Here is a 26,477-nt window from a genome sequence, read left to right on the forward strand (position 1 = left end):
ATTGGAAATACTGCCATAGAAGAATGAGAGCAACTATAGGACATGAAGTATTTAAAAAAAATTACATTAAGGAATTTTTAAATCGCATTTTAGGGAACAGATCCTTACTCTTAGAAGAGTAAGGTGGTGATATGTGGGAAGTGGGTTGGTGGCGGGGGGCATGAAGATGGGAGGTGGAGAGTTAGTGGGATGGGAGTGGGTAATGCAATGGGAGATGGAAAGGAAATGGGGGTTGGAGAAGGGTGGTGAAATGAATGAAGTCAGCTACTGAAGGAGAAAATTAAAAAAAATTGAAAAGAAAAAGAGAAGTAAATTAAAGAAGGGTTAACATTTTAAGAAATTGGGATTTAGGATTAGGGTGTGGGCAATGCTGGTTGTGCTTCCCAGGATAACTGGGAGGTGGGAACAGTAAGGGAAGTTGTTTTTGCGGGAGGTACTGCCCTTGTCCCAGAAAAGAAGCCCCAGCCCATGGGGACCCAGCCCTTGTTTTTCCCCACTTCATCTAGACCCTATTTCTGGACCCATCTGTGACCTGGCCAGCTGTCATGTGCTCTTTAGGCTGTTTGCATGGGGGTTATGTCCTTGGGGGTGTGAAGGTCACACCCCCCGGGGATCTGAGGGGGAGTGGCTTGGTGCCAAACCTTCCCCTGGGCAGTAGAATTCAGGGGGTGGAAAGTTTGTCCACAGAACAGGAGACACTGCATCATAGGATACTGGAGGAGTGCAGCTTGGTGGCTCATCTGTGTGGAGTGGTCACCCATGCATGGAAAATGAGCTGAATAATACGGATCAGAAATAAACGTGTCCTAGAGTGGTAAAACTTTAAGTTACCTAAAGTGTGCTTAAACTAGTTTCTGATATTCTGTGGACAATCCAGGGGTTAAGAGCTCCAGGCCTTTGTATACAGTGTAATTAACACTGGTACATGAACAATGCTTTGATGAACAACAAAGAATTAAGTATTTTCCAGCATTTTTCTGCCTTTCTTCTTTAGAAAGCATTTTTCTTGCTGTAAGCTTAATTAGAATGTAAGCAGATTTAATTGAAATTAGTATGCTTTTAAAAATACTAATTGTAATAGTTTGTATAACATTGGCCAAGCTTAATTTATTTTTGTGTTTTTATTTCATTTCCCCCTCCTTTCTAACTCCCACACCCACCCACCCCTGTTTTTGCTGTGTGTTGTAACTTATTATATAGTTTATAAATCCAGAAAGTAAAGGTAGCAAATCATAGCACCAGTCTCTGTGGAGAAGTATTTTCTGTTAAATTCCCAAGAGATAATATTTGTCTGTCTTATGCATCTCTACCTTCCCTTCAACCCTGTTTCTTTTTTTGGAGCGCTATCTCATAATGCGAACTGACTCACTCATTCTTACTGATTATTCTTAGATGTAAACATGTAAGCAGGTCAGCTCGGCAACAACCTCAATATTAGTGTCAGATTATGATAGCATTTATTCAAGAAGAGAACATAATTTATTAATCTTGCAATCAAACATTTGCTTTTACTAATAAGGTTAGATGAAGTAAAGTTTTCCTAATATATCCAAGAATGTTTGCTTAAAGTATTATTCAAGCTATAGAACTAGCAATGAATTTAAACACTTTGTGTGTATTATTTTTTTAGGCTTTCAGAATAGACCCAAATCCCTGAAAGTGTTTGTTAACCCAAACAGCCATGAAAGAGAAGCTCCTCATGTTTATTATGAACAAGTTGCACCTCTCTTTAAGCTTGCTGACATCCAAACTGACGTCACAGGTAAGTTGCTTTTAGAATGTAATTTATTTCCGGTTTTTTTTTTAAACTGTTACCTAAGCAATCAAGAAAGCCTGAACTCATTGCTAATCCTTACTGGCTTTATATGCAATTAGTGCATTCAGATTTGTATGTACTGAAATACAATCTTTTTGGCTTCAGCAATTAATTTTAATAATTCTATCATTTATATATTATATTTCTTTTCTCCTTTTGTAATGTTTATAACATTTTTTTCATTTTAATTGAAGTTCATTTTTTAAAAGCTTCCAATTTAGAGATTGTTCTTGAATTGTGACAGATTATTAATCTGCATGCCCATATAAGCTTTTTCAAGGGATTGTATTTGTTTAGTACAGATCCTAGCAGGGCCAAAATGAAACCTGAACTCATTTAAATTTGCTGTGATTTTTGCTGTTATGTAATTGAAGGCTTTCTGGTGGTGACTTAAAATCTGTATTAGAGATTGCATAAATGACCATGTTATTCCTTCCCTAGATTTAAGAAATAGGCCATCAGGACCTTCCATATAAATATTCCTGTTTCCCTTCCTCCTAAAAAAAAGAACTTTTTATAACGAAAGGGACAAATCCAGTTATCTCATCCATGGCCTCACACATTTGGGAGAACAGAAGGGAAAACGTAAGGTTGCTTAAAATTGCCTGCTAGTTGTGAGCCATCTTGGCAACAGGGTGTGCTATGTATGAGATGGTATGTACTGATGAGCCACAGGCTAGTTTGTGGATATTTCCATTTGATGGTGGATGTATAAGTGTTGATGTGTAAAAATGTGTATTGCAGGTACTCTGATATGGGGGGGAAGATATTTGTCTCCTTTACTCCAGGCTCTTAATCTTAACCAGTGCACAGATTTGTTTTCCAGCATAAGTTCATTTTTACATTGTAAGCGTGTTTCCCTGAATGCTTGTATACTTATGTCAGTTTTACATTAAATCTGCAAAAGCCACATTATTACATCTTCATTTTCTGTCCACCTCTATCCTCATGTGTAGTTACTACTTCATGACTTGTTTGTATTTTTTTCTGTAAATGTAGGTTATTGCTGGTTTTGTACAATATCACATATGCACCTATATAAAGTAAATAAATAAATTTAAAGTGTCATCTTGTTTCTAACCTCAAATATACAAGGTGCTTTTCATGTCTACCTTGAAGGCTATTAAGTTTGTGGATAAGCCCTTAAGAAATGCATCCCATTACATTTCCAGCAGTTAGTGCCGGGAGGCCAGAAAGCCTCATTGAAAAAATAATGCTGTTGGAGTAGGCCATTTTCTAGTGGGGTGGGCATCCCTTGCTGCAGCTATATTAAAGATTCCTATGGGTTTTTTTCCAAGTGCCCCTAGATTTTTCAGAATGACGTGCATTTATAACTAACCAGCATTGATTCTAGAAAATCACTCTCCAAGAAAGTACCTGAATATTTTTTAGTATATGACTGTTTCAAAAGCATCTACAAATAAGGTTTCTAGAAAGCAAAGAAGAACTAATATATCATTAACAGGATTGGGGTTTTTTGTTTGCCGCAACTAAAAGCAGATTTTCTCCTTTAAAAGAGAAAAATGTTGGAAACTGTGGGTTTCTCCTTGGCTGTCATGTGACCTTCTCCAGGCTGGCAGAGTTCCATTCTGGGCCAAGTCAGTACTAGAGAATATTACTATTGACTTGAATGAGGCTAGCATTTCACTTTTGAAAAATGTGTTTCTTCTTTCCACCCTCAGGGAACAAGGGAGAAGGTAACTTCGTCACTTGCCTACTTGGTTTTCCAAAAGCACAGTTGTTCCTCATATCAGTTCTAGTTTCTTTTCCTGGTTGATAACACTTTAGATTTTGACAGACCCCTAAAAGAATATATACCAAAATCTTTAGTTTTGGAATGGAAGAATATATTCTTCTTGGGCAGAATATAGGAAATATCTAGAAGTTTTTAGATATACTGACGCAAAGTGGATGAATGATTTCCTTTGAGAAGCAGATAGAATAGTGGTAATGCCTTGTCTAACTCAAATCAGAGTCACAAGAGCAATTTATGGACCCTGGTGGAAGGAGAGGGATACTAATGAACAGGTTGATCAAGCCAGCCACTTTGTTTTGTCCCTATGTTCTTAATCACTCTAGTCCATGTGTTGAATTATTTGATTGCAGCTTTTGATTATAAAGCGCCTAGAAGAGTATTCTTGCAACTTTGGAGAAATAGGGGCGGGGATGAAGGGTGCTTTGCTTTCGCAGTATTTGCAACTCTCACTGCAAATTCTTTTTGTGTGTTAATTGTTAGTCATGTCTCTGGTGGCTTCCCTTCCCAGACTGATTCAGTGTACTGCTATTAGGAATCTAATGCATGCTGTTGGAGTCCCAGACATGCAAGGACAGCCTTTAATCCCATTTACTTGTGAATTTCCATTGTATGAGTGTGTTGAGGCATCACAGACAGATTGATTTGGGGACCAGATCCAGTAAAGGTCTAAGTTAGGCATTGTGGCATCTTCCTGAAAGCTAGCCACCAAAATACCTAACTCTTAAGTAGCTAGTGCCTAAAGCAGCCTAAAGAACCTTACGTTACACATATAGACTCCCTTTGCAGGGCATGGTGAGATTTAGGCACTTCAGGGCAAGATACTAAATAAACCGCCAGCATGCTGAACAGGGGAGTTGAATACTACGTAATGTCAGCACACTGCCACATAGGTTTAGCTAACAGAGAGACTGAAGACAGAGAGATGCAACTCTAGGATGTATATCCATACCAGTATGGATGTGCTTCCATCCACCTTTTTAAAGCAGAGTCTATTCTGTATTCAGCTTTTACAAGAAAAGCAAATTTTGTGAAGCAAAGAGGGATTTTGTACACAGAAGTGGGATTTTAAAATGAAACAAAAAACGTTCTTACTCCAAACCATTTTCCATTCTCAAATTTATAATTTAATACCATATTATTTATGTTTCGTACATTACTTGCATGTAAAGTGACAATTCCCTGCATTTCTCATTTAAGGATCCAATTCTATTCCTGTTTAACTAAATGAGAACAAGGTCAGTCCCTCAGATTAGATAAAATATAGACCAGCACTTAACTCTGTAACTGTTTATATGATTAGTCCCATGGCTTCAGTGAGACTATCCAGATGAAAACAGCACAAGCAGTTAGGCAAAAGAATATAGCATATACTAGTATTTTCTTTTTGAATATCTTGTTTGTTTCAGTATTTGTGTATACTTGAATATATTCGTGTTTAAAATAATTTCATTTAAAACTATTATTTAATTCAACTGAAGAATTAGGAGGTAAGGTATAAAGTGGATTATTAGAATCTAATGGTCTCCTGCACCTTGTGTGCTAGTAATGATTCAGTTAGCAATATAATTTTGAATTTTCCTAGTCTCTGATTTTAAGTATATAATTTACACTTTACCATCAGTGTGTAATGTTATATACACCCATACTTTCATCTACATGAGAAAAAATAGTTTAAGATGATTTCTGACAGGTGTTTGCAAACCAACATAGAAAAAACTTTTACCCAACTAAAAAAAAAAAGGAAAGAAAAAAAGCAATTTATAAAATACTAAGTTTATTCACTGCCTAGCACTCCTCCTACAGGCAAACTGGTCAAATTACATTTGTTTGATAAATAGCTAGCTATATATTTGTATATTAGTAAAAAACATTTTCAAGTGTGATTGAGTAAATATTTGGTATTTTCACTTGTACTTTGGAAGTTCAGGTGCTACACAAAGAATAATTGTAGTGTTTTGTCAAATAACAACTGTATGTTTTATTTTCAGAACTCATGCATACTTACAAACATTTTTATTTTTTTTTAAAGAATTTAGGTACCCAGTTTTGTACTTGATATGTAATGTTAGCTACTTTAAGTCATAATTTGCCATCTTCAGACAAAATTTAACATTAAAATTCAATTTACATTCAATAGCAATTAATATTTGTCATTACCTGTGAGTACCCAAGCCATTTTGCTTGTGGGGTATTCCATTACAGAATTTTTGCAGTAAAAAAAGTAATGTTAGTATTTTCTTATTGAGACCAATTTTAAATTAATCTCTCTCTGTTAACATAGATATATTTTTCTTTTATTTTATGCTTACCTTTATCTACCTTAGAAATGATTGTTAAGGAGTGAAACAACATATAAAATTCAGTCCTTATACTTTACAAACTGAGCTTTTGAGAGTTTAATGATTTTGAGTTCACCACCCTGAGAAATTTAGAAGGGGCCTGATTTTTCAGAAAGTGCTCAGCTCTTTCAAAATTAGGCTCCCTCTTTCAAAATTAGGCTCCCTTCAAGTTTGGTGCCAACAGTTGAAACACCTGAAACCTCTAATCATTTTTTTTTGCTGAAACTATAACATCTTTTGGAGGTGCATGAGATCTCTCTGCTTTTAAGAAATATGCATTTTGGTAGGCCTTACATGTCCCTGGTTGTAACAAGAAATCATTACACCTCCTACCTTCTGGCTTTGAGTCCTCATAATTCTTTTATTCACAATGCCAAAGAAAAGACCTAAGGGAAAACAAACAATTGTGATCTTGAAGAGAGAGAGAGAGAGAAAATATGGTGTTCAAATCTGAATAATCGAAACATTGGTTTGTTAAATTTTTAACGCACTGTACAGTAAATGATGTTAATACTTTTTCCCTCATGTATTAGCACCAGTTAATCTGGTGCTCTGTATTAGCTGTTGTAATCCTATTGGCCTTAGACTGTGACCAAGGAATCAGTATTTATACACGTCATACGTCATACACGTCATGTATGGCTGCCCCACATATTATAAGGTCAGAATGTTTGTCCACCGACTTAGTCTATATTTATGTAGTGACTATTCCTGATCCCTTAGTTTCTTGTGGGTTACGTGAGATATAGGAAAGTATTAAAATAAGGGAGTCAGCTAATTTATGTGTAGGTACATGGCCCAGTTACAACTCTATTCAGGTGAAGTGTTTGTGCCTTTGTTTTAAGAGATAATTACACATAACATTTAACATATTCAGACATGCATGTATTTTATCTTATGAGCAACGATAGCAATGAAGCATTTGCTATACATATAATCTTTCAATCTTAAGTCAGGTTGCTTAATATTTCTACTTGAACTAGTCAGAAGAATTTGGATTTTTGTTTTGTGACAGAATTTGCCAATTTGTTATAATCTGTAAGTTTTTCAAACTGTCACAGGGCCCAGGTCCCACTTCCTTTCACAGACAATTTGGAAATTCTGTGGCTACAGACCCAAGTCTAGAAACATCTAAATTCTCTGTGGAATGGAATTACTTTTCTGTGTCTATCTCTAATCCTCCTGTAGCGTTTTTAAACCTGGATTTTAAACCTGTTGTCGCCATTAAATCTTTTTTTTTTTGGCTTAAGACTAGATTGTTAGGACCACATTTTTGTAGTGTCCTTCAACTTCTGCTGAAACCGACTTCCCGTAATTTCTTTCACTGAACATTTAAAGCAGATGCAGCATATCTCTACTGTCTTTCTCAGATCGTGTTCTCCAATAATCAGTAAATTCTTTTCCTTGTGCAGCATCCTAGAAATGCAAGTTTCATAGATTTCATAGATTTCATAGACAGATTTCATAGACATCAGGGCTGGAAGGGACCTCGGGAGATCATCGAGTCCAGCCCCCTGCCCAAAGGGCAGGAAGTCAGCTGGGGTCATAGGATCCCAGCAAGATAAGCGTCCAATTTACTCTTGAAGGTGTTCAATGTAGGTGCTTGAACCACCTCCGCTGGCAGACTGTTCCAGACCTTGGGGGCTCGGACAGTAAAGAAATTCTTCCTTATGTCCAACCTGAAACGGTCTTGCAGGAGTTTGTGACCGTTCGACCTCGTCATCCCTTGGGGTGCACTGGTGAACAAACATTCCCCCAGATCCTTGTGGTCACCCCTGATAAACTTATAGGTGGCCATCAGATCACCCCTGAGCCTACGCTTTTCCAGGCTAAAGAGTCCCATGTCTCTCAGCCTATCATTGTAAGATCTGTTTTCCTGACCTCTGATCATGCGCGTGGCTCTCCTCTGGACTCTCTCAAGCTTCTCCACATCCTTTTTGAATTGTGAAGCCCAAAACTGGACGCAGTACTCCAGCTGTGGCCTCACCAAGGCCGAGTACAAGGGGAGAATGACGTCCCGGGATTTGCTTGAGAAGCGTCTATGGATGCAAGCCAGCGTTTTGGTTGCTTTATTAGCCGCAGCATTGCATTGCAGGCTCATGTTCATCTTGTGGTCGATGATGACTCCCAAGTCTCTTTCTTCTGTAGTGCTATCCAACGTAGTACTGCCGAGCCTATAAGGGTGCTGCAGGTTTTTCCTCCCAAGGTGGAGAACCTTGCATTTTTCAGAGTTAAACACCATCAGGTTCTCGTCTGCCCGTTTGCTGAGCATGTCCAGGTCAGCCTGGATCACCCGCCTATCTTCTGGCATGGATGCTTTGCCCCAAAGTTTGGTGTCATCGGCGAACTTGGACAGTCCACTCCTAACTCCAATGTCCACATCATTAATGAAGATGTTGAACAGTATGGGTCCAAGGACAGAGCCTTGAGGGACCCCACTGGTCACAGGGCACGACAATGAGTGACTGCCATCAATTACAATCCTCTGGGTCCGACCACGGAGCCAATTTCCCAGCCAGCGGATCATGGTGGAGCGAAGGCCACAACTGGCCAGTTTGGGATACCAGATCAAAAGCTTTTTTGAAATCAAGATATATGACATCAATCTCTTCTCCCTCGTCCAGGTGATAGGTCACCTGGTCATAGAAGGAAATGAGATTGGTCAAACAAGACCTACCTGCAACAAACCCGTGCTGGCTATCCCTTAGAATGTTAGCCTGGGCCAGTCCATCAAGGATGGCCTCCTTAATAAACTTTTCTAAGATCTTTCCCAGGATAGAAGTCAGGCTAATGGGCCTGTAGTTAGCCGGATCCACTCTCCTCCCTTTCTTGAAGATCGGCACCACATTGGCCTTCTTCCAGTCTTCGGGCATTACACCAGAGCGCCAGGAGTTTTCAAAGATCCGTGCCAGGGGCTGGGCTATGATGGTCGCCAGCTACGTTATCAGTGGTCTTTCCAAGTAGTTCCAAGATCTGAACTGTGGAGGTGGTTTTGAGGGATATTTATTGTCTTCTGATTACTGAAGGTCATTACCAGTGTGGACCACCAGTGCATTCATAGAATCAAAGAAGCATTGGAAGGGATCTCAGGAGGTTCTCTCTTTGGCTAGGGAAAGAAATTACATATAAAACAGAATAAGTGACTGGAAACTGGTTCAAATCTGTAACACAACAGAAGTTCAGTGCACATAAGCTGGCTTTCAAAATGGCTGGAGCTGGTTTAAGATAAAGCTGGATGGATGTAGTTTCAGCCTTAAATGATTTAGGTTAAATTGGTTTATTGAACTTCTGTCCCAGATCTCCTCCAGATTCAAGTTAACTCACAGTCGCCCAGCATCCTAGGATGCTTTGCAGCTCCCCACAAACTAACCCCCTTCCCACAGGGTGGGTGGACTAGACTTGCCCAGGCTCTCTGCTCCAGCTGAGCAGGGAGGTATGCTCTAGCGCCCCCCAACTTCTGGCCTAGACCACTGTAGGCATGTGATTGCATTTCTGGAATCAAAAGTGAATGTCTGTTCACTTGCTTATTGGTTCAATCTACTCAGTTTAGACTAACCTGTGAAGACTGAATCGATTCAGCCTTGGGCTTCTTGACTGTCTGTACTTAGCCTTTCAGCCTCGAGCTCAAGGCAGTCATCCCTGTCTGAACCATCTTAGCTGTCTAATTTGCTCTTAAATACTTTCAGTGATGGAGATTCCATCATCTCTGTAGGTAGTCTGTTTCAGTGCCTAAGGGAACAATCCTCATAATTAGAAAGGTCTTTTTGATATCAATCCCATGTTCCAGTTCAGGACTGTTACTTTTTGCCTTGTGTCCTACGGCTACAGGGGAGAGTTTATCACTATCCTCTTTTTAACATTCCTTAATGTACTTGAAGATTATTATTAAATCTCTTTCCTCTTCTCTAGGCTAAATAATGCTAGGTCTTCCAACATTTCCTTTATAAATAATGTTTTCTAAACTTCTAATCATTTTATTGGTTGGATACTTTCCAACTTAAAATCATCGAAAACTGGAGTTGGAAGGGACCTCAGGAGGTCATGTAGTCCAACCCCCTGCTCGAAGTAGGAACAACCCCAACTAGATCATCCCACCCAAGGCTTCGTTTAGTTGGGTCTTAAAAATCTCCAGGAATGGAGATTCTGTGACTTCTCTGGGTAACCTGTTCTAGTGCTTTACTACCCTCCTAATGAGAAAGTTAATCCTAATATCTAACCTAAACTTCCCTTGCTGCAACTGGAGACCATTGCTCCTTATTCTGTTATCTGCCACCATTGAGAACAATCTAGTTCCATCCTCTCTGGAACCACCGTTCAGGTAGTTGAAGGTTGCTATTAAATCCCTCCTTAGTCTTCTCATCTCCAAACTAAATAAGCCCAGTTCCCTTGGCCTGTCCTCAGAAGTCATATGCCCCAGCCCCCTAACCATTTTCGTTACCTTTGGCTGGACTTTCTCCAATTTGTCCACATCCCTTCTGTGGCATGTGGGCCCAATACTGGACACAGTATTCCAGATGTGGCCTCAGTAGTGCTGAATAGAGGGAACGAATCACTTCCCTTGATCTATTGGCAATGCAGCCCAGGGTGCCATTAGCCTTTTTTGTTGCAACAAGGGCATGCTTTTGGCTCATGCAGCTTCTTGTCCACTGTAACCCCCAGGTCCTTTTCTCCAGAGTTGTTGCTTAGACAGTTGGTCCCCACCCTTTAATAGTGCCTGGGATTGTTCTGTCCTAAGTGCAGGACTTTGCATGTGTCTTTATTTAACCCCATGAGGCCTCTTTTATTCCAGTCCTCCAATTTGTTTAGGTCACTCTGAATCCCAGCATATCTACTACTTTCCCCAGCTTGGTGTCATCTTTAAACTTGCTGAGGGTGCATTCCATCCCATCTTTCAGGTCACTGATAAAGATATTGTACAAAACCGGCCCTAGGACTGACCTCTGGGCCACTCCACTTGACACTGACTGCCAACTAGACATCAAGTCATTGACTAATACCATTTAGCCCTATGATCCAGCCAGTTTCCTATCCACCTTACAGTCTTTACTTAGCTTGCTTGCGAGACTGTTTCATACTTTCATAGTTTCATAGTAGTTAGGGGTCAGAAGGGACCTAAATAGATCATCTAGTCTAACCCCCCGCCACTGCCTGGACACACGCTGGCATCACACGACCTCAGACAAGTGTTCATCCAACATCTTTTTGAATTTACCCAAGGTAGGGGCGAGGACCACATTCCTAGGAAGTTGGTTCCAGATCATAGCCACCCTAACAGTGAAATAGTTCCTCCTAATCTCTAACCTGAATCTGTTCTCCAGCAGCTTCTGGCCATTGTTCCTTGTCACCCCAGGCGCTGCTGGGGGGAATAGGACCCTTCCTATTTGTTGCTGATCTCCCCTGACGAGTTTGTAGGCAGCCACCAAATCCCTCCTCAGCCTCCGTTTGCTGAGGTTGAAGAGGTTCAGGTCCCTCAGCCTCTCCTCATAGGGCCTGCCCTGTTGCCCTCCAACGAAGCGGGTGGCCCTCCTCTGAAGGCAGGCTGCATCCTTCTTAAAGGGCAGTGCCCAGAACTGGATGCAGTACTCCAATTGAGGCCGGACCAATGTCGTGTAGAGGGGGAGTATCACCTCTCTGGACTGGCTTGAGATGCATCTTTGGATGCACAACAAGGTGCGGTTAGCTTTGCTCACTGCTGTCCGGCATTGGCAGCTCATGCTCATCTTGGAGTCATTAATGACTTCGAGATCCCTTTCTGCATCTGTGCTCTCAAGGGGGGAGCTCCCCAGCTTGTATGTGTGCTGTGGATTCCTTCTCCCCAGGTGCAGCACCCTGCATTTATCTACATGGAACCCCATCCCATTACCATCCTCTCACTTACGTAGTCTGTCTAAATCTAATTGCATCCTCTCTCTCCCTTTAAGCATGCCTACCTCTCCCCATATCTTGGTGTCATCAGCAAAATTGGACAACGTGTTTTCCACCCCCTCGTCCAAGTCGCTGATGAAGATGTTGAACAGTCTAAGTCCCAGGACCGAACCCTGGGAGACCCCACTATTCACATCCCGCCAGGTTGAGTACCACCTGTCCACCACCGCTCTCTGGGTATGCCCCGTCAGCCAATTTTTGACTCATCCAACTGCGAAGGTATCAATGCCACAGTTGCTTAATTTATTATTGAGAATGGGGTAAGAGACAGTGTCAAAGGCCCTCTTAAAGTCCAGAAATACTACGTCCATGGTGACACCATCATCCGGGGTTTAATTACCTGGTCATAAAAGGCCAGATTGGTCTCGCAGGACCTGCATTTTATGAACCCATGTTGATTTCCCCTGGGCATGATCTCCCCTGCTGGCCCCTCACAGATGTGATCCTTGATAATTTTTTTCAAGGATTTTCCCTAAGACCGAAGTGAGGCTTATGGGCCTACAGTTTCCTGGGTTCTCCTTTTCTTATAAATGAGGACCACATTAGCTAGTTTCTAATCTCTGGGCACCTGGCCTGTGGACCACGATCGCTTGTACAGCCGGACCAAGGGCACAGCAATGACCCCAGCCACCCATGGGTGGAGGGCATCAGGGCCCGCAGATTTAAAAACATCTAGCCCTTCCAGAAGATTCCTAACTACTTTTGTGCAGACCCAAGGTCTGGCAATGCTATCCCCAAAATTACCCCTACCTGTGGTGGGAGAGCTGTCCTGGTCTCTGTCCAAGAAAACAGAGGCAAAGAACTTGTTAAAAATTTCGGCTTTCTCCTCTGGCGTAGCCACAAGATTACCATTTGAGTCTAACAGGGGGCCCTACATTACCCGGTGCTCTCTTCTTACTCCCAACGTATTTGAAGAAGGACTTTTTGTTGTCCTTAATCTTGGTTGCTAGCCTGAGCTCCATCCCCACCTTGGCCTTCCTAATGGCCCTCCTACACTCATGTATTCCTCCTTGGTGATGGCCCTTCTCTTCCACTGTTGTGGGAGACCATATCCAAAACCTTGCTAAAGTCAAGGTATAGCATGTCCATTGCTCTTCCTGCTTCCACAGAGTCAGTCATCTCATCATAGAAGGCAGTCAGGCTGGTCAGTGTGGCACTGTTGGTGCCTGCCACTTAAAGAGCTCAGCCAAGCAGCCAGCAATGTTAGATATCTGGCTGCCTATATAAACAGAGCAGTTAGCTGCTGGCCTGCCAGCAGCTAACACTGCATACAACCTTGCAGCCAGGCAACACCCTTGGAGGTAAGGGCAGGAGCTTCTGGTACTGGGCATGACCTAAAACTGCACCCTGCTGGGAGTGGGTTGCCTAATGGGGCTCCCAGTTGCGCAGTATCCTCCAGGAAATACCAGGCCAGTTACCACCAGGTGAAGGGCAGGTTGGAGTGCCTTAATAACCCCAGCTTTCACAACTGGGTGTGTTACACCCTCGTAGGGTCCAGAAGGTGGACCCTGAAGAGAGAGTTGAGCTATAGACTCAGAAGTCTGACTTGAAATCCCTCAACTGGTCAATGCTGGGGCCAGGACTGGGAGGGTCAAAGGGCCAGTGGCGCACCGCAAGGGACTTTTCCAGTCATCTGGGACCTCTCCTGACCACCATGAGTTTTCAAAGATGATGGTCATTGGTTCTTCAGTCACATTGGCCAACTCCCTCAGTACCCTTGAGTGCATCCTGTCAGGATCCATGGGCTTGTACATGTCTAACTTTTTAAAATAGTCCCTATCTTGTTCTTTTGCCACAGTTGGCTGCTCATGTCCTCCACAAACTGCTGCTAGGTGCAGGAGTCTGGGAGCTGACCTTGCCTGTGAAGACTGAGGTGAAAAAGGCATTGAGTACTTCAGCCTTTTCCAAATCATCTGTCACTAGGTTGCCTCCCCCATTTAATAATGGATCCACACTTTCCCTGATCTTCCTCTTGGTGGTGACATACTCGTAGAAACCCTTCTTGTTACCCTTCATATCTCTTGCTATCTACAACTCCAGTTATGCTTTGGCCTTCCTGATTTCATCCTTGCATGCCCAAGCAATGCTTTTATATTCCTCCCTAGTTTTGTCCCAGTTTCAACTTCTTGTAAGCTTCCTTTTTGTGTTTTATCTCACTGAAGAGTTCCATGATTAAGCCAAGCTGGGCTTCTCCTGTACTTGCTAGTCTTCCTGCACATCTGGATGGTTCATTCCTCCATCTTCACTAAGGTTTCTTTAAAGTACAGCCAGTTCTTCAGGACTCCTCTCCTCAGACTGGCTTCTCCTGAGATCCTGCCAATCAATTCCCTGAGGGAGTCAAAGTCTGCTTTTCTGAAGTCCAGGGTCCATACTCTACTGCTCCCCTTCCTTCATTTCCTGAGAGTTCAGAACTCAATCATTTCATGGATGCTGCTGCCCAAGTTGTTATTCACTACTACATTTTCTTCCAAATCTTCCCTGTTTGTGAGCAGGGAAGAGGGTCAAGTGCAGGGTCAAGTAGCATGGCCCCTAGTTAGCTTCTCCAACACTTGCAGTCTCCAAAAACTTCCTGGATTGCCTATGCATTGCTGTATTGCTCTCCCAGCAGATGTCAGGGTGACTGAAGTCCCCCATGAGAACCAGGGCTTATGATTGAGACACTTACATTAGCTGTTTGAAGAAAGCCTCATCTTCTCATTCTCCTGGTCTGGTGGTCTATAGCAGACACCAACCACAACATCACCCTTGTTGCTCTTCTCTCTGACCCTAACTCAAAGACTTTCAAAAGGCCGATCTCAAGTTTCATACTGGAGCTCTGAGTAATCATATAGCTCTTTTACATAAAAAGCAACTCCTCTTCCTCTTATCCCCTTCCTGCCCTTCCTGAACAGTTTATACCCATCCATGATAGTGCTCCAGTCATATGAGCTATCCCACCAACTCTGTTATTCCAATTATGTCATAGTTCCGTGACTGTGCACTTCCCATTCCTCCTGCTTGTTTCCTAGGCTCTGTGCATTCATATACAGACACCTGAGGTAACTAGTTGGTTGCCCTGCTTATGCAGGAAGAAAGAGAAGGCCTTCCCTGTTGCCTCCTCCTGCTTGCCTAACCTTCAGGTAAGCCACTTCCCCACTTGCCCCAGGGCTCTGTTCATATCTTGAAGTGAAGTGCCCCAAACTGGACTCAGAACTCCAGGCAAGCCCTCACCAGTGCTAAATAGAGTAGAGGAATTGCTTCTCATGGTTTGCTAGTGGCCATACTGTCCTGATATTTTGTTGACTTTTTTTGCAATGGTATCATACTGTTGACTCAGATTCAGCATGCAGTCTACTGTTAACTCCCAGGTCCTTCTCTGCAGTACTGGAGCCAAGCCAGTTGTTCCCCAATGTGTAGTTTCCCATTTGACTGATCTATCCTTAATTGTCATATCTGAGTTCTTTTATAGATATTTTGGGAACCTTAGACCCACCAGACAGTGTAGAAAGATTAAACAATTTGGAAGTAAATCCTGATGTCCATACTGAAGCTCCAAACAAAATTGGCCTGTGGATGCATCTTTGACACTATACATGAGATGGAAGGCATGGGATATGACATTGACTGTCTGAACTTTGGCTCACATGCTCTTGGGCAGCTGTCTAAGAAGCAAGAGAAACTTTCATAGTTAGCTTACTTGTTCCAGAATGCTCCAAAGTCCAGGCCAGATATGAACACATAGGGCGTGTCCCTACAAATGGAACCGTGCACTTCCCTGGGGATAACATCCCTGCATGTGCACTTTGGTGGGTGGCAAGTTGCCCTGGATGGGGTAGGGGAGATGGGGGCCAGCCCCTGGCTTGGTCCCAGCAGCCTTAACAGCTGTGGCAGTCTGGGTGTGTGGAGCTTGGCTGGCAGCTGGAGCATAACTATAGCCACCCAGCCTCTGATTTTAGGTGGATCATACTGCTGCCACATGTGCCACCCTGCGTTTTTCTGGTGCATTCTTTTGTTGTTGACACCAGGTCAAAAAAAGCTGCTGCGCTGCAAATTAGTAGTGTGGCAAATGCCTGCATGTGCAGTGTGTGTAGTTTGTGGCACCTCAAACTGCACATGTGCACTTTTTTGGATGTGCCCATGAGTCAGCCTGCACTTCGGATATATATTATACTAATGATCAACATTTGACAGTTTAACCAGATTTAAAAAGATATTGGACAAATTCTTGGAGGAAAGGGGCATCAGTAGCTATCGGGCATGGAAATTAAAGGTACAGCTTCTGAATCAGAACTTCCTAGACCAGTGGTTCCCAAAATCAGACTGATGTGCACCACCAATTTAAAACTATACAACCTTAAATACCACCAGATGGGGTGTTGGGGTATGTGTGGGTGGGTGTGTATGGTGAAGGTGTGTGGGGGATTTGTGAGGGGATGTGGCTGTGTGTGGGAGGGAGCATAGGGTATGCTGGGGGGTTGTATATATGTGGGGGGTTGTGGGGGAAGGATGTGGGTGTGTGGGGTTTGTGAGGGAGGGTGGGGGGGTATGGGAACCCCCCAGATTTCCCCGATGGCACAGCAGCAGGCAGGAGTGCTCAGGGCACCCAGTGGGGCACGGCTTCAGCCAGCACTGCACATTGCAATGAGAGTCTCATCCTCCACTGGGCAGTCTCTATTGCCAGAGCTCCTCACACTTACCAGGCATGGGAGGGAAACCCTTTGCACTGGAGCCAGCTGCCTTTCCCGCCCTCCTAAGAAAAGCTGCCTGTGGCTTCTCTCCTGTGCTGCACATAGGGTTTTCCTCCTGTGCCCAGTGTGCGTGAGGCTGGAGCCGGCCCCACTGGGTGCCTGCACTGGGCATGAATTCTCTGAGCACCCCGCCCCCACCTGCTGCTGCGTACCACTGACAGATTGTCTGCGTACCACTCATTGGGAACCATTATCCTAGACCTTAAATGCTGGAGGCTGTGAGTGCTAGAGGAACCATGGTAAAAACCCTGGTATAGCCTTTCAGTGGATCCCTTTCAGCACCTACTCTTTGCCACTGTGTGATACAGGATACTAGGCAAGATGGATCTATGGTCTAACCCAATAAATGGTAGTTCTTACGTTATGCTCTTTTTCTTTTTTTTTTAACATCTTTGCATGAAAAGCAATATATTTACAAACATTTCTATTAGTTGCTATAAGGGTATAAGGACAAAGAACTGAATACAATAATACACTAATATTAAAGGCTTTCCCTTGCCTGAAAACTTCTACATGAAGCCAATTTTGTGAAGAATTTTAGAAATTGCTAAATATATTCACCCAGTATCATACAGTACCATGCAGAGAGCTGAGCTAGTTCTGCACGGGAATGGTGTAGCTGCATGTGTGTGGTTACATTCCCAAGTGAGTTAGCTCTTTTTCTCAGCAGAAGCTATTGGCCCAAGCAGCCTGCCAGGTGAACATGGTTAAACTACTTCTGGTTCAGAAGCTAGTGCATAAAGTGCTAGTTTGGGTATGTTTGGACAGAACTGCTATATACCATGTAGAACTACACTTTTTTAGTTACAACATGATATATGCTTCTGCAGATACCAGAATTATAAATGCAGTAACTCTGATTTCATGATAGCTTCAAACTTTCCCAAGATATGCTAACATAGTTTGTAGTTCATATAAGCGCGATACTGTATAAATTCATTAAGAATACTAAATTGTAGGTTTTTGCAGATGTGTGTTCTATTACTGTAATTGTTTAATATGAAAACTCTTTTTTTCAAAATGTATTAATGTTGAACATAAGCATTAAATATACTTTGGTTTAAAGCTTCTCATTCTTGTCAGCAGCATCTGGGTGGTATATAAAAGTAGTACATGATAATGTGGGGATAGATAATACTGCTGGATACGGAATGATTATTTTAGACACCAAGACTAATAATTTTAACAATATCTCGAAACATTGTAGAAAAGGCTTGAACCATACTAGCACCCAGGACAGACAAGCATGAAAGATTAATGTAATTTTGCATATAATGATGCACATTCTTACACAAAAAATCCATCTGCAAGTGTCATGTCAGTCAGCAGAAATCTTTGATGGGTGGATGCAGCTGGGCTGTCTCTTCTGGCAAAGCTGCCCTAGAAAATGCTAAATGTGGTTATGATGCTTTGTGCCATCTGTAGTATGCCAGTTTATCCTGTCTTCACTGGCATTTACACTACTACATAGGGCATGAACAACCACAAAGACAGCAATGTAGAGTGACAGATTCATTTCCTCCAGAGGCTACAGACTCTGGTGTATACTCATGCCACCCTCCTCCCTATGTTCTATGCTATTATTGCTGGTATTTGGCTTTATTTCACATTTCCATATTTAACTGTTCATATTTTTAGTGAGCATTTTGCATATTCTATACAAAGCCAAATGAATGCGATTGGTATTCAAATTATTTATGTCTAAATGAAGATAGGCTTAAATTTTGTTGAGAATTTGCCAGCATGGAAACCTGTATTTTTTATCTTTAAACAAATAATGTTTGTCTTACGAATTTAAAAGCAACAACTTTAAATTAAAAAATGACTGTGTATGGAATACAGTACAGTAACAAATTACTGTAATTGAGTAGATATTTGACTGTTGCATTCATAAAGCTGTGAAACATTCAAGCTATTTAATATATTTAATGATCAGAAAATAAACCATCAAGAATAAATTTTCATTTATACTCTTATTATATGTTCATGCCTAAATAATGTATGTTAAGTTGTTGAGTGATTTATTTTTCAATTTTTTAGTATTGTAATACTTGAAATATCTTCCATAGTAACTGAATACAAAGGACATGCTCTCTCAGTACTTAAAGAATGTGAACTCCAGGCATTTGATGGGTAAGTTTGGTATTATATAGATATAGATACAGATACAGATATAGATAGTATATAGTGATATATGTATAATCAAGTGATGTTATTCCTATGACTTTTGGTTAATATAGAGAATTCCTGTTGGTAGAATTTTAGATTTAATTTATAACTCTATTTTTAGGTATATAGTTCAGTAAACTTTGTATCAGTACTTGGCATGTACAGCATGACTGAGTTTTCTTTTCTCTTCAAAACTTATCTGAGAAACTTTAGGTTTGTTGAACATGCATTCATTGATAATTTTATTACTCAGTCCTAGAAAATAACTGTAAGACTTCTTAGTTTTCTCTCAAAAGTCAACCTCCTATATTTTGAAAAATTACACAAATGCTATACTTTAAACTCTTTCCATACCAGTAGTTCCTAATGTGAAGTATAATACTTTCCCTTAAAAAGACTATATTTAAAATAGGCTGAACATTTTATTTTCTTTTAAAATTTTTAAAGAACTGATTCAAAACAAGTAAAGCAAAGCATGGAAATGTGCCCTGATTAGTTCAAAACTGTGCCTAATCTTGTCAACAATGCAGTAGGAAAGGGAACAAGATTAGGTTTTCTATGAACAAAGTGATGTTACAGGACATGGAAGTCTGAAGCTAATTTAACAGTTGTGAGTGGATTTTTTATTTTTCTAGATTCTTATTTTGAGTGAATCCACACAAGTTTTAAGTAATACTCGGTAAATCTCAGTCATAGTTCTAAAAGTTGGAGAATGAAAACTATTGTAATTAACTGACTGCAAAGAAAGGATATATATTGTTGTCTTTGGGTACATTTACTTGCCTAATTCACAGAGAAGGTCTCCTACGATTTATGACTGAGGCATCCTGTAGTGGAGGTTAGGAAGGCAGCTTATTGTACAGAAAGGAGACTTTACTTGGTCAGTTTTGAATCCTTTGTGAGATTTTGTTTCTAAATGAAGGGTTGTCTGGTAAGTTAAACCAAAAATAGATTAAGATCTCTAAAATCAACTAAAATTTTTTTATATTGTGACATTTTTGTGACTTGATGAAGAAGTCTTTTCTCTCTTGCAGAGCCAGGTAGCCTCTCAGATCTGAGCTCTTTACTCTTGAACCCATAGCTTAGCTGCCATTCTAAATTGATTCTTTCTGCAGCTGGGATGTACAGAGAGGCTGCTGTGGCAGTTGTCTATTGACTACTACCTTTGTCATTATTTCACCTACCACAAAAAGCAAAGTAAACAGTGCTGGGAGGGTTGGGGGGGAACAGTGCACTGTGTTGTCTTCCAAGAGTTCATGGTACTCTACATCTAAGAATTGTCTTTTGCTTCGCTCTTTATCAGAATTTTAGGAGCAGCCTTGGCTTTGCTGAAGGCAATTCCCAGGGGGAAACAGAAGAAATAATCGTGGAAACTATGGTGAAGTTCTACAGGTCAAAAATGACACTGGCACTTCAAGACAAGAATATCCCATTTTGGGGAATTTTGCTTCCTCCAGATTATTTTCTCCAATGTGATTGACTGAAACCCTTGTAGCTGGATTTGTCTTTGGGAAAGGAGGATTTAAGTTGTTTTTAAGCTTACTACATAAACAGTTCCTTCTTCTTGGTAGTCAGATTGAAACTTATTGAAATGAGAAATATAAAAAAAGCATCTTTCCAGCTCAGCTTCTGTATCCTCTGTCCTCCCAAAAATAATATTATAAGCACCCCTGAAGAGATGAGAAAACAGCAGTGTAACGAGGGGCAAGCAAGCAGGGCACCAGAACAGAAATCTCTGGGGATTCTGTGCTACCTTACTAAGTCATCACTTTTCTTGCTGCCAGATTCATTGTTGTCTGTTGTTCCCAGCAACAGGCACTGGGTACTGCCATGGCTGAGAGTCTCATCAGCTGTGGGACTCCCAGCTGCAGCAGTGCATGGTGCACTGCTGGGAGCTCTGTCAGATGATGGGGCTTCAAGCCACAAGGGCATAGTTATGCTACCTGTTCTAATTAAAGCTAGATAAAAACCAGTGATAAAGTTGTTACATATTTTTCATCTTTAACTTCGTAGCTGGTTGCGTACCTGGTTAAAGGTATGCTAGTTAATTTGCACATGTAGCCAGTCTAAGTTAATTTCACAATTATGTAGAGGGGGTCTCAGGTACCTTTTTAATGTTCTCTTTGAAGTTCCTTAGAGTCATGATCTAGTCCTCTAGTGCTGTCATTAGCCATGGATGAACTCCATGTATTAAATGTGCTTCTGTTTTTTTCTATATTAAACTATTTTAATAGCAGTTACAACTGCTCTGAAGAGTGGAGTTAGCAGGTTTTGGATTTTTTCCCTTTTCATTTTTCTGTTCATAAGAACTGATCCTTCAGTTTTCTCCCCAAATTATGTCCAAATCTGCAAGCCAGTTCGTTAAACTTAAATTATTTCATTTGAACCGTCTTGGGTATCATGCATTAATTTTAGTCAAATCCAAGCAGGATTCTGACAGAACTCCCAGTGCATTGCTCCATAGACAGGAACCAGCGCTTCCAGGATCCATGGTTTTGGGATATACCTGCCCAAGTTTGTCAGGGGAGCATTTGAAGCTCTAGATCCAGCCCTGGGGCAGACTGGTTGGCAGGTATATATCGGATATGTAGACCCTGAAAGCACAGGATCCTGAGCAGAGGACAGTTCAAATGGTGGTTCTGCCCTAATGGTAGCAATTCTGGAAACATAGAGTTCCCCAATCCTGCGTCAGCTTAACTAGAGCCACAGCAGCTCTGGAGCAGATTGACTGAGGTCTGGGGAAGATGCATTCCTAAGGTATCTGGTTCTATGGCCAGGCTACAACTTGTAAGCTCTCTGCCAGAGATCCAGAAGTCTAAAAGCCCTGAGAGGCCCAGTTCCAAGGATGGACACTTGGGAGCCATGGCTGCAGGGAGGCCTGTTGGCATTTTCTGCTCTAGAGCTGAGGTTCTGATCCCTGAAGGCTTTAATTCCGATCCTTGTAGTCTAGTATCTGTTTGTGTTGTAGGGCTCGTCTATAGGGCCACAGATCCTGGGAGTCCTGCAGCCTTTTATTTAAACTGATGTTCAGGTCAACGCTTCTGTTAGTTTCAGGGTCAGATCAGCTTTTCAGTTTTGGAAATACCTTGTTCTTGTGTATTCAAAATTAAATTTCTACATAATTTCCGTTTAATTGGAAATTTGAAATGTTTCAGTCTGACTTGTACCAAAACCAAATTCACAAAAACAGCATATTCTATGAATAAGAAATTATGCTTTTTGGCCAGCACAAGCAGTCTTTTAGTATGATGATCTTCAGATATTTTCACTAAGGAATGAAAACCAATTGCTCTCTTGCATGTTAATTTCTTCTCTGTAACTTGTTTTTTATTTTCTTTTTACTAACCTTTTTAGTAGCAGTTACAACTGCTCTGAAGAATGGAGTTAAGAGGTGAATGTTTCTTAATGAAGCACCAGAAATAATGCATCAGTAAAGAGCTGTTATAGGGTAACCTTTTTCTTTTGGCTCCAAAAAATCTCAAACTGGAAAAGAGAAAGCCAAGGGATAGAGCCATTAGGGAGGTGTTTCTGTTGACCTGCCATGTTTCTATCAACTATTATCCTAGCTTTTTCTTCAAGTGAGATAGAAACTGTAAGCCTGTGCCAGATGGATGGGGGTAACAAGGGAAAAACGGCTTTAGAAAATGTGAGAGAGGTTTTTATTTCGATAGGATAGCTTGAACTGAATAACTGTCTCTGTACCAAGACACATTCTCAGATCTTGCCTAGGTTCAGAAGATAAATCAGCATAAGAAGCTTATGGTTCTTTACATTTTAAACATTAACTGTAATGAACTGGGAACTAAATACATTTTTGGTGGCTCTGGACATGTTATTTTTGTAGTGCTACGATGACAAGTGACAGAACTGCCTGAAGGCCACACAGGATGGCAAAGGCTGACCTGACATTGGAGATGTCTCGGTCAGCCTTTACCACCACTGCAGCCCTCTCACCATTAGTGATCAGTGACAATGACTGATAGAGGTGCCTGCAGGTTGACTCTTTAACGCTCCCTGCAGAACAGCCGTTTTCCCTCTCTCCCTCTTCCTTGGAGAATGGGCAGTAAGCAGGCTGCTGCATGATACTGAGGGTTGGATAGATCTGTCCTTGTATTAAATTTGTTGTGGAAAAGGTTCCCAGATCAAAGAAATTGCCATTTGAAACAGCAGCTCCTCCTTTCCGGACCCACCCTTTCTGTGGTAGATTGGTCACTTTTTCTAAGTGTAACAAATAGCTGGAACTTGTGGACATTTGGTTTTTGTCACTAAAATAGCTGGTATGGTAGGACAAATGATCTGTCTAGGATGTCGGACACATTTCAACATTGTTTGTTTGCTTCTCTGATTTTTAGAAAATTGGCAATGCCATGGTTGCTTTCAGTTCAACCAATCCCAAGTATCCCCCTTCTTCTCTACTAACTTAAATGTGAGTGTTTATCCAGGCTGCTAGAGTATACTCCTCCTCACAGCAGTGGCAGACCCCATGGAGTAGCAAGTATGAAGTTAATGCGCTTGTGATACTGCTAGTCCTAGCAGAGCTTAGTGGGGCCAATCTGGACAGTCTGGAATGGGGCAGCGCAGAGCTGACCGGGGCCAATCAGGGCATGAGGCCAAAGCAGGGCCAGGCAAAGGCAGTACTGGCTCCGTTCTGATGCACATCCCAATCTGGCCCACAGACTGGCCTGATGCCATGTATTCTGCCCACAAGACCAAAAGATAGTGCCACTGGCCAAAACAAAGTATCTTTTGATAATGTATATTTAAGAAGAAAAAGCAAAAACAAACAAACAACCTCTTCCTTATTTTGTTTCATCCCTTTGTGAACTTCTAGGTACTTGTCTTTGTCACTGCCCTCTGAAGTCATGGGGATAGTTTGCCATCCTTGAATGTCTGTCAGGAAACAGTGGGGATGTTATAAAGGACCAAAGATTAATCATAAAAACACACCTCAATTTCTTGCATCTTATGCTAGGATGAAACTCATTTAAAGTGTTCCCATATTGAAGTCCCTCATTGATAGATAACCATGACTGTCTACTGAAGATTAGGACCGTGGTGAATGGAACATAATCCGTCAGACGTTGATATTGAAGAACCAAAAAAGTTTTGGCCATGCACCCCAGGGTTTTCACTAACAATTAGGTCTGAAGTACGTTTAAAAGTTTTTTGATATAGCACTAAGGTGTCTGCTACTTGGAAAGCTGGATGTATAAGCCGCTAGTTACACGGGTGAGAGGTGAGGTGTGGTTTGGAGAACGAGGTTTAGCTTTGTGTTATAGCCCAGGTGCTTGTGTTATTGTTTTTGTTGTTGTTACACCGGAGGACTGGGTGAGGCTATTAGGGGTTGGAGGAGGCCTCATAGGGGCTCCACGGTAGCCCCTAATAGCATAGTGTGGGGACCCCAGTGCCAGAGAGGGCACAACATTCAGGGGTGCACTGACCCCAGCCCTGAGAAGGGGAGCAGAGGATTGGGGGGTAAGGCTGAGGCTGCCTGAGCCCTATAGGAGGTTTAAGACCCGAGGAGGAGATTTGGGGGGGCCAGGCATGGCTACGGTCACCTGAGCCCCAAGGCCTCAGAGCAGGCGGCGCGAGAAGCCCCAGAGCAGGGGCAGAGATTGACGAGTGCCAGAGAATACAGTTGCAAGGCAAGCCAGAAGCGCCCATGGGGTGCAGAGAGTGAAATCGACCAAACAACGTCCAGTACATCTGCAAGGCTTGGGGCGTGGTACAGGAGTGGTTGGAGCCATGCGTAGCCCATAAGGCTGGGGTGCCCAGAACCCCATTATAGAACTGAGCCGCAGGGGGAACCAGCAGAACCATAGCCAAGGGAACGAAGGGCAGCCTCACTATGTAACTACAGAACATCAAAGACGTGGTGGGCGAGATTGTGAGGATGCTTTAAAATTGACTTGGCACAGTAGGGAGTGCTAGGGGAGATCACAGCCACTCCTGGGACCCCACGCTGTTACAAGCACCTTAATTGTTTTGATGTGGGCACTTTTATTCAGAACATTTTTTAAACCAGTGGTATGAGTTCAGCAATGGAGAAAGAATTAAGAAAAATTATGAGAGAAGGGGAATATCAAAGAAGTAGAAAAATCCATTTTAAAATATGCAACATGCATTTTCTTTTTTATAACTTAACATTGTAAATCTAGCTGAATTACTGGATATAGTTTTAAGAATACAATAGAACAAATACAGAACAAGCCCAGATTTCAGTAATGTTTCTAAAGTAAATATAACTTTTATTTTCAATCTTAAGCATCCTCATAAGATTGTCTGGTTTGTTTCATAAGATTGTCAGTTTGTTGGAAAACTCATTTTTATTATCCAAATATGTTTATCTTGGAGAAACTGCCATCAACATTCATATGCTTTGTTTTGTAAAACTGCTTAATAGCTGTTTAAGGAACAGAGAAGATACTAGCCACAGCAGTGCTTTTACTGACAAAAGCATTCTCCTATATAGCCACAGCAGGTGGGAATTTAATTACCTACTCCAGAAACAATGATTAAGTACCTTCATGCAAAGGATTGCTGGTAGTAGGGTTTTATATCCTGGAATATCCCTCAAGTGTCTGCATAAAGTGTAGATTAGTTGGTTTTTAGTTTTGTCCAAAATATTTTGGGGAAACCCCATTATATTGTCTAGTAATAAACAGTGAAGCATGTTTATGGCTTAGTCTAAGAAAATGATGAGGACTTTATCCTTCATCGTAAGCACATGTACTATCAGATTAGTCTCCTGGCTACAGTACTTCACACCTATTTAAACTGTCTTGGATACTTAATTCATAGCTTAGAGTTGTTAGATATTTATGTACATGCAATAATTGTTTTTACTCAGAAGTCCAAAGAAATACATACAAGAGCAGAAATAAGAATTATTTACATCTGTGTTGAGATTTTAGAATAGTTGATGCAACTGTAAAAACTGATGTTTTTAGGACGGCAGCACACAACTATAGTTATTTTTATGCTACTATCTCTCTCTTTCTGTTTTTGTAATTAAGTCTTTTACTTTTGAACTTGTACTACAACATTTCGGCGTACATCAAGGTGACAATTGACGTAATTGGAGTCGGTCTGTATTAATATGTAAAGGCAGAATTTGAACTTCTGGCAAAGTTACTCCCATTAAGCGTTACGTTTCTAAATCTCAGCAATATCCATATTGTGGATATAGTTTTAGAGCCAGATGCAGATTGGCTCTGTAAGTGCTTTAATGAGATTTATGTGACTTACATTAATTTTAGGTATATGAGTTTCAAAGAATGATTCATATTGGCTCTATCCAGTGGCCAAAAAATACATTAGGTGGCCAGGTTTATTTGGTGCCCCCACTTTTAGACTACAGAGTTCCCTACACTTTTGATTTGTGCCTGCTCGGAAGCAACCCACTTTGAGCATGTGGATTCAAAAGTTCTTCCTACACTTAGCTGTGATCAGTGTGATCCTGGGAAAACACTTGAACACTACCAGGTCCCCATTGTGTGTCCTTGGAGCACATATGAAATCACATGATAACTTTTGCTCAAAAACATGAATGTGGGGAGTTGGTAGTTTCTGCCTTTTTCATAGCAGTCTGATGGTTAGAGCACTCTTCGAGGAAGTGTTAGACTTCATTTCTGTGCCCATTCAGCCTGAGGACATTGACGTCCACAGTTCTTACTTCTCAGGAGAGTTCCATGAACTGAGCTTACCTGACCTGGAAAAATTTACTGTGGTACCAGTTGACATAA

The 26,477-nt window shown here is 41.5% G+C and overlaps 1 protein-coding gene across 2 annotated transcripts in view; it reads left to right on the forward strand.

The window, feature by feature from the left end:
• The window catches only part of CERKL (CERK like autophagy regulator), a 111,795-nt gene that overhangs the window by 59,888 nt on the left and 25,430 nt on the right, over positions 1 to 26,477 (forward strand). For both annotated transcript variants that reach the window (XM_090045304.1, XM_090045303.1), the window contains exons 3-4: positions 1,631 to 1,762; positions 18,633 to 18,696. In XM_090045304.1, coding sequence (XP_089901430.1) covers positions 1,631 to 1,762; positions 18,633 to 18,696 — 196 coding nt within the window. The remainder of the gene's footprint in view (positions 1 to 1,630; positions 1,763 to 18,632; positions 18,697 to 26,477) is intronic.

The sequence above is a fragment of the Crocodylus siamensis genome, chromosome 4 (genome assembly GCF_052110815.1).
Source record: "Crocodylus siamensis isolate JL-2025a chromosome 4, ASM5211081v1, whole genome shotgun sequence".
NCBI classification, from domain to species: Eukaryota; Metazoa; Chordata; order Crocodylia; family Crocodylidae; genus Crocodylus; species Crocodylus siamensis.